At 37.8% G+C, this 17485-nt stretch overlaps 1 protein-coding gene and 1 pseudogene across 1 annotated transcript; both read left to right on the plus strand.

The window, feature by feature from the left end:
* The first annotated feature begins 281 nt into the window (after positions 1–281).
* Positions 282–1789, plus strand: LOC106297868 (protein FAR1-RELATED SEQUENCE 5-like). The gene is made up of 3 exons (XM_013734020.1): positions 282–1264; positions 1323–1381; positions 1428–1789. Exons 1-3 carry the CDS (start codon positions 282–284, stop codon positions 1787–1789), a joined length of 1404 nt encoding a protein of 467 aa, XP_013589474.1.
* Positions 1790–7398: 5609 nt separating this feature from the next.
* Positions 7399–13637, plus strand: LOC106297869 (annotated as a pseudogene).
* The last annotated feature ends 3848 nt before the right edge of the window (positions 13638–17485 follow it).

Here is a 17485-nt window from a genome sequence, read left to right on the forward strand (position 1 = left end):
TAAACCAAGAATTTAGATCTAAGGAGGAGGCATAAGTTCATATTCAGACGACTTCTCATCAGAAATGTTTTGAGTATGACATAATTAAGTCGGACAGAGTGAGGTATGTGATAAAATGCCGAGGAGCGAAAGACGACTGCAAGTGGTTTGTGCGAGTTGCAAAGCTAGTGAACTCAGATCGTTGGACGGTTAGAAGTTACATCAAGCAGCATACATGTTCTGTTGTTACGACAAGAACACTGCCTAATAGAAGGAGAGGCACACCACAAATCGTTGCGGTTATGTTGGATCAAGATTTTCCCGGTAGTTTTGAGACACCAGTTCCCAATACTCTGATCGATTTGGTTCATCGCAGGGTTGATGTGCAGGTATCATACCCAACAGCATGGAGAGGAAGAAGACAAGCTGCTAATGAAGTGCGAGGAACTCCAGAAGAGAGCTTTTCTTTATTACACAGTTACATGTACATGCTCGAAAAGACGAATCCTGACACTGTAACTCGTGTGGTAGTGGATGAGGCCAACAAATTTAAGTATCTGATTTTTGCCTTGGGAGCTAGCATAGAAGAGTTCAGCGCGATGAGGAAAGTCCTCATTGTGGATGCAACACACCTCAAGAATATTTATGGTGGAGTTCTACTTGTTGCGGCTGCTCAAGATCCTGATCATCACACCTACCCAATTGCTTTCGGTGTCGCAGATGGTGAAAAAAATGATAGCTGGATGTGGTTTATGGAACAGTTGAAATCAGTGATAGGAGATGTCCCAGGATTGGTATTTCTTTCAGATAGAAACAAAAGCTTGATCAATGCAGTAGGTGTAGTGTTCCCTCAGGCCGCTCATGGGTATTGTATATGGCATTTGTCTCAAATTGTTAAAGGCCACGTCCGTAACGACAGAGACACTTGTGCATTTAAGTTTATGGAGTGCGCACACGCTTATACTGTAGCTGAGTTCTTGAACCTTTATGATGCTTTTCGCAGAAGGTATCCTTCTGCAGCGGAGTATCTTGACAAAAATGTTGAAGAGGGGAAATTGGCTAGATGTTACTTTGAAGGAGATAGGTACAACGTTGACACCACCAATTCAGTGGAATCTTTTAATGGTGTAATTAAGGAAGCAAGAAAGTTCACCTTGATACCAATGTTTGATGTGATCATTGCAAAAATGGCTGAATGGTTTAACAAACATAGGAAAGAGGCAGCTGAGATACCACCTACACCAAAGCTTGTGCCTATTGTGGAAACGAAAAATGTCCAAAAGATGTGTTGATGGAGGGTTTCTTGAGGTTGATGAGTTAAACAGTTTCCATCTTGAGTACAGTGTAAAAGGTAGTGATGGGAAGGTTTATACCGTTGATATGGCTATGCTGACTTGCAGCTGTGAGCAATTTGATAAAGACAAATACCCATGTTGTTCATGCTGTAGCTGCCTCCACATTCATGACTGATAAAGCGGGAAGGGAACTCCATCTATCTGAGTATTGTGCTAAGTATTATTGGGTTGAGCTATGGGCTTTAGCTTATCACATGACAATATATCTTGTTCCTCATATGTCTGATTGGGTTATACCAGAAGAAGTTAGAGCACTGAAAGTACTTCCTTCGGATTATGATGTCAAGAAAGGAAAACTACAACAAACAAGGTTTCCATCAGCAGGAGAATCTCGTGGAAGAAGAAAAAGAGGCAGAGTGAGCGGCAGAGGGAGAGCCAGAGGCACGGGCAGAGCCAGAGGAAAAGGTATGGCGGCATATTTTGAATGTGGAAGTGCTTCGGGTTCAGGTGTTTGATTGTGTTATTTGGACTAATAGGATTACTGATATAACTATGTGTTATTTGGACTACTAGGCTTACTGGTTTTATTATGTTTTATTCGGACTACTAGGATTACTGGTTTTATTATGTTTTATTCGGACTACTAGGATTACTGGTTTGATTATGTGTTATTCGGACTACTATGGTTACTAGTATTACTAAGTGTTATTGGGACTACATATGTATTAGTAGCAATATTTATGTTTAGTATATAGAACCAATATATTTTCATGATTATTATCAATTCGTAGACTAGTTACTTAGTAGATATATATTAAGACTATTTTTAATGATTATTTCAACAGTTTAAGAAAAACCTTTTCAGTTTTCCAAAAAACTCTCTTAACTTTTATTTTTAATGTGTGAATGGTTAGGCCATAGTAAGGAAAATCTAAAAAATATGTATTCCTGGCAAATATTTGATGAAAATGTCTTATTTAAGGATAAGCATAGTGCAAAAGCATCGGTTTTACTACTAAAAAGCACATTTTCTCATGGTTTTACTAGATAAACGTAAAAATTCTCAAAATATTACTATGTTTAAGGTAGTATTACTAAGTCCTTGAAGGTTACCAAGAATTACTAAGTGTAATCAAAATATAATATCAAAATATATGATAGCTGCACGTTTTACATGTGGTTTGCATTTTACATGTAAACAGTTTTTAATTATTTTGTCAATTGGAGTATTTTTCCAAAATTTTGAAGTATTTTTCCAAAATTTTTAGCAGAGTTTCCCCTGTAATTTCGAGTTACCACACCTGTTTTCCAAAAACATACCACAACCAGAAACATAACATAACATACAAAAGCAGAAACATAACATCCTAACAAGTTCAAGAGAAGCATTTTAGGCAGAAACATAACATCCTAACAAGTTCAAGAGAAGCATTTTAGGTAGAAACATAACATCCTAACTTGAATAATACATACATAACATAAACATTTTAGGCCTTTGTTTTAAGCTTCTTCTTTGGCACTTCTACCTCATCAGTCTTTCCCTCAGTGAAAGGAGACTGCACCCACCGTGATGGTTCACCTTTTCTCTTCTCCGGCAGCGGCGTACATGACTTCAATGTAACAGCAGTCTTCTTCGGCCTGCCTCTCTTCTTAAGTGCACCATCAACTTTCTTTTTCTCAGCTTTAGCTTTCTTTTTTGTAGGTGTGACTGCTTCCTTGGTCGGACTTTCCTCCTCACTGCCTTTGTAAACAACCATGTACCAGCTTTGCTTTTCTTCTTCAGTGTATATCACATGCGTGGCTTCTTCCTCGGTGGTTTTTTCCACCTCTTCCACTGTTTTTTCAGGTTCTTCTACCAATTTCTCAGTATTTTCTTGTGTCTTTTCTACTTCTTCCTCAGCGAGACTCTCCACAGAATTCTCATCACTTTCCTCTTCTTCAATTTGCCTCCACAATTTTTGAGCTTGTACTACACATCTCTCCTTCAACCTTGCGAGTTCCTCTTTCTCATTGGGTCTCGCAAACTGAAAAAATTTCTCTGGTGGTGTATGGACTAGTTTACTTGCGGCTGCTGCCTTAGTCCTACCACGTGGTGGTGTAGGAGTTTCTTTGGGTTCTTTCTCAGCTTCTTTCTCACCATCTTGGACCTCTTTCTCTTGCTCTTCCTCAGCCTCTTTCTCACCATCTTTACGCGGCTGCTGCTTCTCTTGGACCTCTATCCCTTGCTCTTCCTCAGCTTCTTGCTCAGCCTTTTGCTCTTCCTCAGCCTCTTGCTCAGCCTTTTATATGTCGTGTTCTCTTCATTTTCTTCCTCACCAGTGTCTTTATCTTTTCCTTTAGCTCTATCATAATTTTCCTCAGCAGCCGTTTTATCCAACCCTTTAGGTCTACCACAATCCATATTATCCCACTGTCCAAAATCCATATCTTCACCAGAATTGTTCTCCTCAGCCTCATTTCCTTTGCTCTCAATAGAAGTTAACCTATCTTCTATTTTCTTAGCCCTGCTTCTCAACAGTCGCTGGTTCCTTTCAAGTTTACTCATCCTCCAGTCCATAACTTCCAACTTTGGCTCCACCGATGATAAAACACCAGAAAATCCTTTATCCATAAACGCCAAAATCCTCTCTTCCAGACCATTTAAACTCGACTACAAACCAGAATTAGAAGATGAACCTCCTTCTACAAACGTCACCTTTTCTTTGTCTTTCTGCTTTATAAACACTCGTGCACCAGTATCTTGCTCATAAAGTTCTTTCCACCAAATTTTCTTCTCCTTCACAACTAACCAGTGGTTCCATGTATCACTTGCGCTACCCTCAGGATTACACTCTGGCTCCTCATCAATGATGCGAGCCAGCAAAGTTTCCTCACCCAGAATTGGAACCAACACACTGTTAATAACCTGGAAAAAAAACAATCAGTAAAATCAGTTTATATTCTTCTAGTTTCTACTAAAAAGTATATATACATATACCTTTGTTTTTCCAAGAGCAGCATATATTTCTTCTAAAGGATAACCCTTCATGCTACTCTTGGTAAACCGACTCTTGCACATCCTAGGACAATCTTCACAGGGGCTGTCTGCAGAGAGTCTAAATCTTTTTTTCAGCTAGCTTAGAAATACACTCAAAAGCCAAAACCTACCCAAATATTGTCACAGTATCAGATCTCCGGTTATAAAACAACTAATATTTTACTAAATTGTATGCTTTACCTATAATGGAATTACAAATCCAGGAAATCCGCATGCCGGGTGCACTTCACCCTTCAAAAGCTCCATCATATGCTTGATGTTGTTTATTGCATCCTCAAATGTTAGACGATCCCAAGGAAATGTTTTGCTAGCTTCCAAATCTTCCACAATCCTTAAGATGAACGGGTCTACTGGTCCGGTATCCTTTGCCTGTCCTCTTATAACCCGACCAAGGAAGAACAAAACAGCCATCTTCAATCTATCATTACACACCGTCTTCATAGACAACAACTTCTGCTCCACATCTGTTATGGTGATCTTCTTTAGTCCACCAAAGTAACAATCCACAAACTTTGTACCCCCGAGCTTCAAATACTTCCTCGGATACTCATGGCAGTCTAAGCCAGAGATGAGGGCATGCTCCCTCATAGAATAGCGGATGGGCACACCATTCACGGCAAACCATGCAACATCTTCTTCTTCTTCAGTACGAATGGTGCGCATCAGTAACATCCACATTGCTTGGAGCTTCAAGTATTTTTCAGAAGGCATGTGGAAGAAATGACGAAACTGAGGATGGCTTGTGAACCATTTAACCTCCTCCTTAAGCTCTTAATCACGTCGACTGTGTCCTTCACAGAGCACTTGGTTTGAATCATGCAAGTCTTCGTAAACTCTGTGCTCTTGAAATAAAATTCAAGGGGCTGTGGTGGTTGCCTTGCCTGCAATCATAATATATATATATATATATATGTATTAGTCATTCATTACTACTAAAACTATTATAATTTCTCACTAACAATGATTAATATAAATGCAAAAAATTTCCTTAGATGATACAGCAGACATGTCTTCACTTTCAGAATCAAGTGAGAGCGAAAATTCAGTCTTTTCTCTCACTCGAGTACTCTCTTCATGGACTACATCTTCTCCAACCGGCTCATTCCCATCTGAGACCGCCTTTCTAGCTCTAGTTCTAGTGGAGACTCCATCGGATATACTAGATGGATTCTTTCTTTTCCGGCCCTTTATTTCCTGTACAAAATGTTAATCAGAACAACTCAATTACTTTATATGCAATAGCAACATCAATAAAACTTCACCATGGTTTTTATTTCTCCTTTTCTAGTAAAACCAAAAGAATATTATACCTCAAAGGGTTCACACAGATCAGGAGAGAGATCATCACTATTGTTCCTGTCGGATTGCTCTTCCACATGCTCTTCTACAACAGGAGCAACGTTTTCTCGGGCTCTTGTGGAGTTCCCACTTTTCTTCTCAGTCGGTTTTTTTCTTCCATGCTTGGCTGCCATTATCTCCTTCATCTGAACATCCAAAAATAACACAAACAACATACATTCATGCACAATCCAGAATAATTACTTTATGTAATCTCAAAACCATTCATTCACTCAAATTAATCTCCAATTTCCCCTAATTTTTATCTCACATAAATATCAAACAAAACGAAATCAAGGTTAAGAAATTACTTACAAAGATGAAGAATGTCAATTCGAGAGTCTTGATTAAAACAGAGGAAAAAGAAGAAAGGAGAAGAAACGATGAGTCTCAATTTAAGGTTTTTGTTGGAGAGAAGACAAAAGTCTCTTTGTCGTCGTTTTTGGGAATCAAAAGGAGAGGGGGGAGAACACGAGAGAAAGGGAGAGAGGAGAGAACTTGTGTAGCTCGGATGAAACTACTCTGTTTAACAATATCCATAACTTCTAATCTTCTAGCTCACCGTTTATTATGATTTATTTTTCGAATTTACCATTTTTTTAATTAGATCCACTGTAACCGTGTTCATATTTGCAAAAAACAATACTCTGAAATTCTACTGACATAAACATAACCATAAACTGGGTTTCATAAACATTCTAGGCCTATCAGCAAACATGGAGGACAAACTTGACCTTTTATTCACCACACTCCTACCAATGTTGCAAATTCATAAAAACACTACATGGTTCTGCAATTACCGACATATATTTGTATATTGAGCTAATTTGGCCTAAAAAAAACTGAGGAAAACTAAAATTCTTCCATACTATTAGGATCAATACATCTCTCTAAAATTCTTTTTTTCCAACCCCGGACAGGGTTTTGGTCAAGATCTAGTAATTTTCCATTAACACAAAGTTTCACTCGAATTTGTAAAATTTATAAGAGCCAAAAAATGAGCTTATAATTAGGCCTGGGCATTCGGGTCTTCAGGTCGGGTTCGGGTCGGATATTCTCGGGTCCGGGTCCTTCAGGTCCTAGCAATTTAGACCTATATAGGTACCTATAACTTTTCGGGTCGGTTCGGGTCTATAATTTCAATACCCGTAAAATACCCAAAATTTTTGGGTATATTTTGGATCCAGGTCGGTTCGGGTATTTAAGACCCGAAATAGACCCGAAATACCCGAAATACCCGAACTGGACCCGAAAACTCTAAAAATACCCGAAGAACCGCAAAAATACTCAAAAACTTATCCAAAATCAGATCCGAAAACCCAAAATATACCCGAATTTTACCTGAATACCCAAATTATATTTTCTAAAAATCTAAAATTTCACCAAAAACCTACAATTATACCCGAAAATCCAAACCCGAAACTTTAAAAAAAATCCGAAATATCAAAAATATTCCCAATCACCTAAATATACCTAGTATATACAATTATTTGCGGATACTTCGGGTACCCGAACGGGTCTCGGGTAGGACCCGGACCCGAACCGAGACCTGCGGGTCCAAAAAAAAAGGACCCAATAGGTACTTAGCATGGACCCGGACCCGGACCCGGACCTGTATTTTTGGGTCGGTTCCGGTTCGGATCTTCGGGTCCGGGTAAAATGCCCGGGCCTACTTATAATGGTACAATTTCAGTACACTTACAATTTCAGTACACTTGGCACTTCTAGATAGAGTCAGTGGAAAAGACAATGGATGACGTAAGCCGACGCGGTAGCTTTATCTACTGACCCGTTTACATGGTCAGGTTCGGATTTCAGTACACTATTCATATATATATGCATAAGGAGAGCAAAATTTTGTGATAATAGACTTGTGGCAGGTTGTAGAGAAAAATAAGGAGATTGAAGCCATACGGAGGGTGGATGCATTGCAGAAGGTGCTCAAGGAAGTCCACTACCTCTTTGTTATGTTCCACGGATCAGCTAGGTCATTGCTTGATAAAGAAACATCTGGAGGGCTTATCATATCTCACTTGTATCCCTTCATCACAGACTATTTAAATGGTAAAGCACAGCAATATCACCACCCAATTTCTCTATTGTGTCACGTGTCAGATCTTTCTGTTGGGAAGAAACTTCAGTTACCTTCGTTTCGTGAAACTTTGAAAGAGTGTGGTACAGTTCAGATGCTAACGTCGCTTGAAGTTCAGGTTTGTTTGTCTCTCCGTCAGAAAATGCAGAACAGACTTACTGTGGTTCACTGCTTTGACTTGTATTTTTTTCTTACATGTGTTAAGTAAATACTCTATAGTAAAGGGATCTCTATGTAATTACCTTATAATACCGTAGCCCTACTTGTATAAATATCTCTCATTACGTTAATGTATAATCATTCAGCCTCATATCTTCTATATGGTATCAGAGCCCTGATCTGACCTAATTTTCAAAAAAATTCTTCTCTTTCACGTTTTCTAATTCATGTCGGCTATCTCTAGCGAAACTATCTCGGTTGCAAACACCACCAAAACCATCCTCAACGTAAACATGACAAATGTGACGAAGTTAATAGCTTCCAATTTCTTGATGTGGAGTCGCCAGATAGAAGCACTCCTTGATGGCTATGATCTTGTCGGTTTCATCGATGGATCACTTGTTGTACCACCTTCGACGATCACAGACGATACTGGTGTTGTTCCCAATCCAGAGTATCAAATCTGGAAGAGACAAGACAGGCTGATATACAGCGCTCTTCTTGGTGCTATCACGACAACTATCCAGCCTATTCTCTCCACCACGACCACCTCTGCTCAGATCTGGAGCACTCTCACTGCAACATACGCCAAGCCAAGTCGTGGTCACTTCAAACAACTCAAGCAACAGCTCAAGACTTCGACGAAAGGAACTAAGTCTATCAATGAGTACGTTCAAGGACTTACGGCAATCTTTGACCAGCTTGCTCTTCTTGGGAAACCAGAGGACCCTGAAGATCAGATTGATACGATACTGGAAGGACTTCCAAAGGACTACAAGACGCTCATTGATCAAGTCGAAAGCCGCGACTCTGCTCCGTCGATTACTGAACTTCATGAAAAGCTGATCAATCATGAAGCCAAGCTCCAATCTAAGCACTCTTCTATTGTCACCACTCCGGTTACCGCGAACTTCACTAACTACAAAGGCAACAACTTCAACAACACAAGCAATCGTAACCAAAACAACAGGCGTGGAGCTTATCAGGGAAATCGCGGACACCAAACTTGGCAGCAACAACAATTCCATGCGCCCTCTAATACCACTACTCCGCGAGGCTATCAAGGCAAGTGCCAGCTCTCTGGAGTCTTTGGCCATAGTGCAAGGAGATGCACGCAATTACAGAGCTCTGGTCAGCTACAAGCTCATCCAAACCAGATGCAGTACCAGCCGCGAGCCAACCTTGCGACTTCATATCCGTACAACTCCTCTCCATGGTTGCTTGACAGTGGGGCAACTCATCACCTTACCTCAGACCTGAGCAATCTCGCCTTACACCAACCATATCAGGGAGGTGATGAAGTAGCTATTGCGGATGGATCAGGTCTACAAATCTCTCATATTGGTTCTGCTTCTATCCCTACTTCCACAAAATCTCTGCATCTTAAAGATATTCTTTGTGTTCCAAATGTTCATAAGAACCTGATATCTGTCTATCGCCTTTGCAATACTAATCGGGTCTCTGTGGAATTCTTTCCTGCTTCGTTTCAGGTGAAGGATCTCAGCACGGGGGTCAAGTTGCTCCAAGGCCAAGCGAAGGGTGAACTGTATGAGTGGCCTATGTCTGCGTTAACCTCACCTGCTTCCTATGCTATCTATCCAGACACCAAGGCCACCTTATCTCAATGGCATCATCGCCTAGGCCACCCTTCAACCGCAACCCTTAAGACCATTGTTTCTCAATTTTCTTTACCATTCTTTAAGAACTCTGTTACTTCTCCTTGCAATGATTGTCTTCTCAATAAAATTCATAAACTTCCTTTTCAAACAAGTACAATCATCTCATCTAAACCTCTTCAATACATCTTTTCTGATGTTTGGCAATCTCCTGTTCCATCCTCTCAAAACTTCAAATACTATCTCATTTTTGTAGATCACTATACACGTTATACGTGGTTATATCCTCTCACAGCCAAATCCAAAGTTAAAGATATCTTTATCTCCTTCAAACCCCTTGTTGAAACCCGCTTTGAAACCAAGATCCAACATCTTTACTCTGATAATGGCGGAGAATACTTAGCCCTGCGCTCATATCTTTCCACCCAAGGCATCACCCACCTTACAAGCCCACCTCACACACCAGAACATAATGGGATCTCTGAGCGTAAGCACCGACATATTGTCGAAACAGGTCTCTCGCTCTTATCCACAGCCACTATGCCCCTGACCTTATGGCCGCTTGCTTTCGCAGCTGTTGTATTCCTCATAAACCGGCTCCCTACGCCTACCCTCTCCAACCAATCCCCTTTTCAAAAACTCTTCCACCAACATCCTAACTACTCCAAGCTTAGAACATTCGGCTGTCTTGCATATCCATGGTTAAGACCATATGCCCAAAATAAACTGGAAACAAGGTCCACACCATGCGTTTTCATTGGATAATCTCTCACTCAAAGTGCTTACCAATGTCTGGATCCAGTCATAGGCCGTGTCTACACTACTCGACACGTCCGCTTCAATGAAACAGAGTTCCCTTATGTCAAACTTACTAAACCCAAGCCATCAGTTCCTCCTGAGCCATCATCCTCTTTACCATCCTCTCCACCTTATACCACTGTCCCTGTGACTTCGCCACTCATACAGTCCACTCCGCTAGCTACGAACGCTTCACCTCCGGGCTCAGCAACTTCACCATCGTCGCAGTCTACGGCCTCGAGCTCCTCTGCTCCAGTCTCGCTCCAACCAACCAGTGATGTTGTCGCCACTTCTGACACGGCACAATCCAGTGACACTGCTGGTTCTTCTGGAACTATGCCACAACCAGAGCCTACTGTTGCACAAGCGCAGCCGTCTCCACCTGCGCCTGCTCATCCACGTCATTCTATGACAATGAGGTTGAAGAACAACATCTCCAAACCGGTGACAAAGTACAATCTCGCGGCTACGGTTCAATGTGATCCTCACTGGATTCCATCTACATGGCAACAAGCCATGAAACATGCTCACTGGAGAAAGGCGATGAGCTCTGAGTTCACATCGACAACTGATAATCATACTTGGGACTTAGAAGCTCTGACACAACGGATGAATGTGGTTGGGTGTCGCTGGGTTTTCACCATCAAGTATAACCCTGACGGGACAATAGACAAATACAAAGCACGGATCGTTGCTAAAGGGTACCACCAGCAACAAGGAGTGGACTATACAGATACCTTCAGTCCAGTTATAAAGTCTACAACGATCCGCATTATCCTTGGTTTGGCAGTGAACTGTGACTGGCCTGTACGGCAGATCGACGTCAACACTGCTTTCCTACAGGGCCACCTGAAAGAGGAGGTCTTTATGTCTCAGCCACCAGGGTTCCAAGACCCTAATAATCCTACTCATGTCTGCCGCCCTCGGCAAGCAATTTTTGGATTAAAACAAGATCCACGAGCTTGGTATTCTGAACTCAAGACATACCTCCAAACCATTGGTTTTCGAAACTCCTTATCTGATACCTCATTTTTCATCCTGAACCATAATGGTCATTATGTCTATCTGCTTGTATACGTTGACGATATTCTTGTCACAGGAAGCTCCTCCTCTGGTTCAACGGATCATTGAAGACATTGCTCGCAAGTTCTCCATTAAAGACATGGGTGCGCTTGGGTACTTTCTTGGGATAGAAGCTATACGGACACCTAATGGCTTGCATCTGATGCAACGGAAATATATCACAGATCTTCTCAGAAAGGTTGACATGCTCCATGCGAAGCCAGTATCAACCCCTTTACCGTCGTCGCCTAAGTTGACTCTGAATTCAAGCACGACTCTCTCTGATCCGCATGAGTATCGCATGATTGTTGGAAGCCTGCAGTATCTAGCTCTTACGCGTCCTGATATCTCCTATGCCGTCAACAAGCTTTTTCAGTATATACACCGTCCCACGACTGATCACTGGCAAGTGGTAAAACGTGTCTTACGTTACCTCTCGGAAACTCTCACTCACGGCATTTTCCTTCAGAAACAGAAGAACCCTATGCTTCATGCTTTCTCTGACGCAGACTGGGCTGGTTATTCTAATGAGTATGTCTCAACTAATGCGTATATCATCTATCTTGGAAGTCAACCTATCTCCTGGACTTCGAAGAAACAAAAGGGTGTTGCTCGATCATCTACGGAAGCTGAGTACTGTTCTGTTGCTAACACGGCTGCTGAAGTTCGTTGGGTTGTCTCTCTGCTACGTGAACTCGGCCTTCCCATTCGTCAAACACCAACGATCTATTGTGACAACATTGGTGCCACTTATCTTTGTGCCAATCCGGTTTTCCACTCTCGAATGAAGCATATCGCGCTAGACTATCATTTTGTTCGAGCACTGATACAGCAGGGTATTCTTCGTGTGTCTCATGTTTCAACACATGATCAACTTGCCGACAGTCTCACGAAGCCGTTACCAAGAACTCGCTTTCAGGATCTGCGAAACAAGATTGGTGTTCGAACCCTCCCACCATCTTGAGGGGGCGTGTTAAGTAAATACTCTATAGTAAAGGGATCTCTATGTAATTTCCTTATAATACCGTAGCCCTACTTGTATACTTGTATAAATATCTCTCATTACGTTAATGTATAATCATTCAGCCTCATAACTTCTATAATATGTACAGTCTCTTGTGGCCGGGAGTGCTAGATTCATGTGCTGGGACCCTTCGATGCCACTCTGTGATTCTATTTCATGACCTACTAGTGTCAACAACTCTTTCACCTGTATGTTTTCATATCCCTTAGTCGCATTATCAAGACTTTTGTGTTGATAAGATTCTCTCTTTTGTCAGAATGATACTGTCGACTTGTTTACGTATTCAGCCACGAGTTCCTGGTCATATCTACGCAAGGGAACCAGCTTGTCACAGACCTCTTCTAGATCTACCTCACCGCAACTTCTTTTCTGGTTCAATTGATCCACTGCCTACAGGAAATGGTAACGACGCAGGACGTGTTATCAGCACAACACGTGGGCAAAAGGGAAAGAGTTCACCTTTTAGCCTATCAACACAAATGTCTCACCTTGGTTCTTCTGGTGCCTACCGAGGCCATTGTTAATGGATTATTGAAAACGTTAGCTTCCCTCTTGCTTTCAACTGTAAAATCTTTTCCGGGGCTCCATCTCTTTATCATTTGATATGTGTTTTGCCAGGCATCAGCGAGAATCTTGAAAGTTTACCATGTTAGCGGTTACCGTTACTTGCTAGTTGATAATGATATGGAAGTTTCCAGAGCTTCTCCGTCCGGAAAGGTAGCAACGTTAGCGAAGGTAAGATAGAGAGAACTATTTGTTGTTGCTTGAAATAACCAAAAAAAGATTATCAAACTCACAAAAAAGTTGTATTGAATGTTTTGGTAGGAGACATTACTTGCAGTAAACAAGCTGAGGGAAACAGTGGATACAGAAAAGAGCAGGACGAAGCAAGAGAAAGAGATGGAGATATGCATTACGAGAGGGAAAGAGCTATACATGGCTTTAGAGAAAGCAAGTGACACTCTTCTTGATGCTACAGAATCTGTCCAGCAACAGGTAAAATATGCTTTTTGTTGTTACTTCAAGTAGGAAACAAACCCGCGCATTCGCGCGGGCAATTAAATTCTTTACGGTCAAATTTAAATGATTTGATATTAATAAAAAAAATCTATTTAACAATTAATTTATCTTAGCATAATAATTTTTCATTTAGTTTACATATTTATTAAATCTCTTTTTTTTATCACACACATGTTTTGCTAATTATTCTTTTCGTTTTTATTAGATGATGTTTTAGGATGGTATATAACGTCTAAAAATATTTAATATGCAAATTTTCTACACAAAAATATTAATAATAGTTATACTTAACCATAGTCTGACCAATAGAAAAACCAACTGCAAAATACATAAAGCCTAATATAAAAAAAATAATAGTTTTTTCATTAGAAATTGAAAACATCATCTAATTTGAAACAATTTTTTTCCAAACCATCAAATATTAAAAACAAAAGGAGTATTATACACGTACAAAATATAAAAAGAATAATTTTGTCTTATTTTTTATTTTAAATACAGGTCAATTTTGTAAAATAAAACTGTTCAATCAAGCTGTATAAAGATTGTTGAATTTTGAAAAATTTAACAAAAATGCTGATATTTTAAACAACACTAAATTTCAAAATACATTGAAATGAAAGCATATATATAACATTAGGAATACCAAGTTCTCCAAAGAAACTTACCTCTGAGGTCTCTCCACTTCTTTTTTCGAGTCCAAACTAACCCACTCAGACACATACACTCAGACACATACAGATAAGTGATGCAATTGAGGATGTTGTTGAGGCTGCTTTGGACCATACTCTTTTGTAATTGTTTTGTCTCACCTAACAATCCTTCATTTACAACTTCCTAACGATCAGGATAAACTTTTTGAAAATCTGAAATTGGTACAAAAAGAATGTAACAGATATCATCCACATGACATTACATGGATTCCACTGAAAAACAGCATATTAAAGTATTTATATAGAAGTATTAAACTTCAAAACCATTAGATTATTCATATAAATATGATATCTGTCCACTGTGCTAATCGAAACACCAAATTACCATACCTCAATAAGACTAATAGTTATTTGTATATAGAAAGTTCGTAAAGCTAAACTCATATGTTTCTGGAAACATCTATCATCATAAATTCATAATTATCTGTTTTAACCACTTAATACATTTTTATTCTCCTAGCGTTTGTCTCCCTTAGAATTCAGTTTAAAGAGAGTTCCTATTTCAAACTTAATTGGCCATTTCTTGAACAATTCTGCCTCATTTATAATTAGTTATGCATACAAGTTTGAAAAGAGAGAAGAGAGGATCATAGAATTTGGAAAAAGATACAAACATGTAACCGAAAAAGAAGATTTTCTTGTTTAGATAGTCATGCGTCAAAGATTGCAAACGTGTGATAGAATGCTGCTATGGAACTCTGCAATAAACATGATATGTGTGCCGTGTAACGATTCTCAAGAGACCTGTCACCATCTATTCTTTAGTTGTCGGTAATCAGATTAGATTTGGAAGCCTCTTGTTGGGAGGCTGTTTTAAGATACCTTCACAACCATATGGAGTGATATAATTGATAATTTTTTCCAATCCAAGACTTACTCCTACCAAGGACTTTCTTGTGCGATACACATTTCAAGCAAGGACTTTCTTGTGCGATACACATTTCAAGCAAGGACTTTCTTGTGCGATACACATTTCAAGCAAGGACTTTCTTGTGCGATACACATTTCAAGCAAGGACTTTCTTGTGCGATACACATTTCAAGCAGTAGTGCATATGGTATGGAGGGAGAGAAACTCACGTCGGCATGGTGAGCAGGCAAGGGATGTGAACTGTCTGATCAAATTTGTGGACAAAACCATTAGACTCAAACTTTTATCATTTCAAGGGAGGGGTCAAAAGTACCTAGAGGAGATTTTGGTTACTTGGTTTCGGACAAGACAAGGCTCATCTCCAACTTGAAGGATCATTATTTTTTGGTTTTTAGAACTCATTCTTTGATTCCGTAAACTTAGAAAAAACAGCTGCACTTGATGTAATATAGGTTTTGACTAAATAAATTTACATTCATTCAAATAAAAGAAGAACTATTGACATTATTTTTGATTCAAGTAGAAAAATAATTTAGGAGTTATAACCAATGTATAAGAAAATGCACAATAAGATTCGAGCTGAAAAATACTGTAACTAACTGCAGTTCAAAAACTTCTGAAAAAAAACGATTCCAAAGACGAAAGAAGTCGGAATCTATAAATCCCTTATATATTAATTGAGGATCATTTAAAAAGTTGTAACCTTAATTTTGTACTAATTAAAATGAGACCATGCTTAGGTGTCACTTAATTAAGATGTCAATTTAGCTTACGTGTCAGTTTAAAAATCAATTGAAAAAATGTTTGTTCAAATCCAATTATTAGGGAACATTATATTAACCCAAAATATAAGAAGCGTGTATTTTTTTTTAAAATAAAAGCTACGGAATTACCTAATATGATTAACATATATATAACAATTAATGACAATGAATAATAAAGATTTGATAACAATTTTTTACATTTTTCTTCATTTTTTTAATTTTATATTATTAAAAAATATTAAACAATCACATTAACCATATAATAATAAAATTAGATTTTTTTCTTATATGTTATATTTTGAATTTTTAAAAATTACTTTAGATTAAAAAAAAATGAAGAAACCTTATATGTTATATTTTAATTTTTTTTAAACGACTTTCAAATACAAAAATAAAGAAAACTTATATGTTATATTTTTCTTATATGTTATATTTTTCTTATATTTTATATTTTGAATTTTTGAAACGATTTTAAATTACAAAAACGTAAGTTATCCTTAAGCATACGACTAAAAGCATTAAAATGACATGTATCAATTCGATGGTTGATCTGAAACCTTTCAAAACCATATGAAAGATAAAGATCAAGATAATTCAACTGTGGAAACAATACTGTTCACTTTTTCAAAAATGTGTTAGGTGAAAAAAAATAAGGTTTTTGTGTTATAATTTGTTTAATGCCCAATTCGATCAACCCATGATATATTAATTTATAGTTTAGTTCCATAATTTTTAATAAAAATTGATGAAATTATATAATAACAACAAAAATTGTTATATATATATAAATAAAATGATCAAATATATAAAAAAAATTGTCGATAATATATACGAATAAACTCACGATGCGCAAGGCGCAAATATTATCCTAGTAATATACTTGTTGAGAACAAATAAAAAAATTGACATTATTTTTGATTCAAGTAGAAAAATAATTTAGGAGTTATAATTAACCAATGTATAAGAAAATGCACAATAAGATTCGAGTTGAAAAATATTGTAACTAACTGCAGTTCAAAAACTTCTGAAAAATAACGATTCTAAAGACGAAAGAAGTCGGAATCTATAAATCTCTTATATATTAATTGAGGATCATTTAAAAAGTTGCAACCTTAAGTTTGTACTAATTAAAAAGAGACTATGCTTAGGTGTCACTTAATTATGATGTCAATTTAGCTTACGTGTCAGCTTAAAAATCAATTGAAAAAATGTTTGTCCAAATCCAATTATTAGGGAACATTATATTAACCCAAAATATAAGAAGCGTGTATTTTTTTTTAAAATAAAAGCTACGGAATTACCTAATATGATTAACATATATATGACAATTAATGACAATGAATAATAAAGATTTGATAACAATTTTTTGCATTTTTCTTTATTTTTTTAATTTTATATTATTAAAAAATATTAAACAATCACATTAACCATATAATAATAAAATTAGATTTTTTTCTTATATGTTATATTTTGAATTTTTAAAAATTACTTTAAATTAAAAAAATGAGGAAACCTTAGATGTTATATATTAATTTTTTTTAAACGACTTTAAAATACAAAAATGAGGAAACCTTATATGTTATATTTTTCTTATATGTTATATTTTTTCTTATATTTTATATTTTAAATTTTTGAAACGAATTTAAATTACAAAAATGTAAGTTATTCTTAAGCATACAACTAAAAGCATTAAAATGACATGTATCAATTTGATGGTTGAT

Source organism: Brassica oleracea, chromosome C6 (genome assembly GCF_000695525.1).
Source record: "Brassica oleracea var. oleracea cultivar TO1000 chromosome C6, BOL, whole genome shotgun sequence".
Classification (NCBI taxonomy): Eukaryota; Viridiplantae; Streptophyta; class Magnoliopsida; order Brassicales; family Brassicaceae; genus Brassica; species Brassica oleracea.

What these genes read in the sequence shown, in the direction of transcription:
- LOC106297868 (XM_013734020.1), top strand. Translation starts at nt 282, where the DNA reads ATGTTGGATCAAGATTTTCCCGGTAGTTTTGAGACACCAGTTCCCAAT. An exon ending in ACGAAAAATGTCCAAAAGAT is followed by an intron (nt 1,265 to 1,322) that starts GTGTTGATGGAG and finishes TCTTGAGTACAG; the next exon opens with TGTAAAAGGTAGTGATGGGA. An exon ending in GGCTATGCTGACTTGCAGCT is followed by an intron (nt 1,382 to 1,427) that starts GTGAGCAATTTG and finishes TTCATGCTGTAG; the next exon opens with CTGCCTCCACATTCATGACT.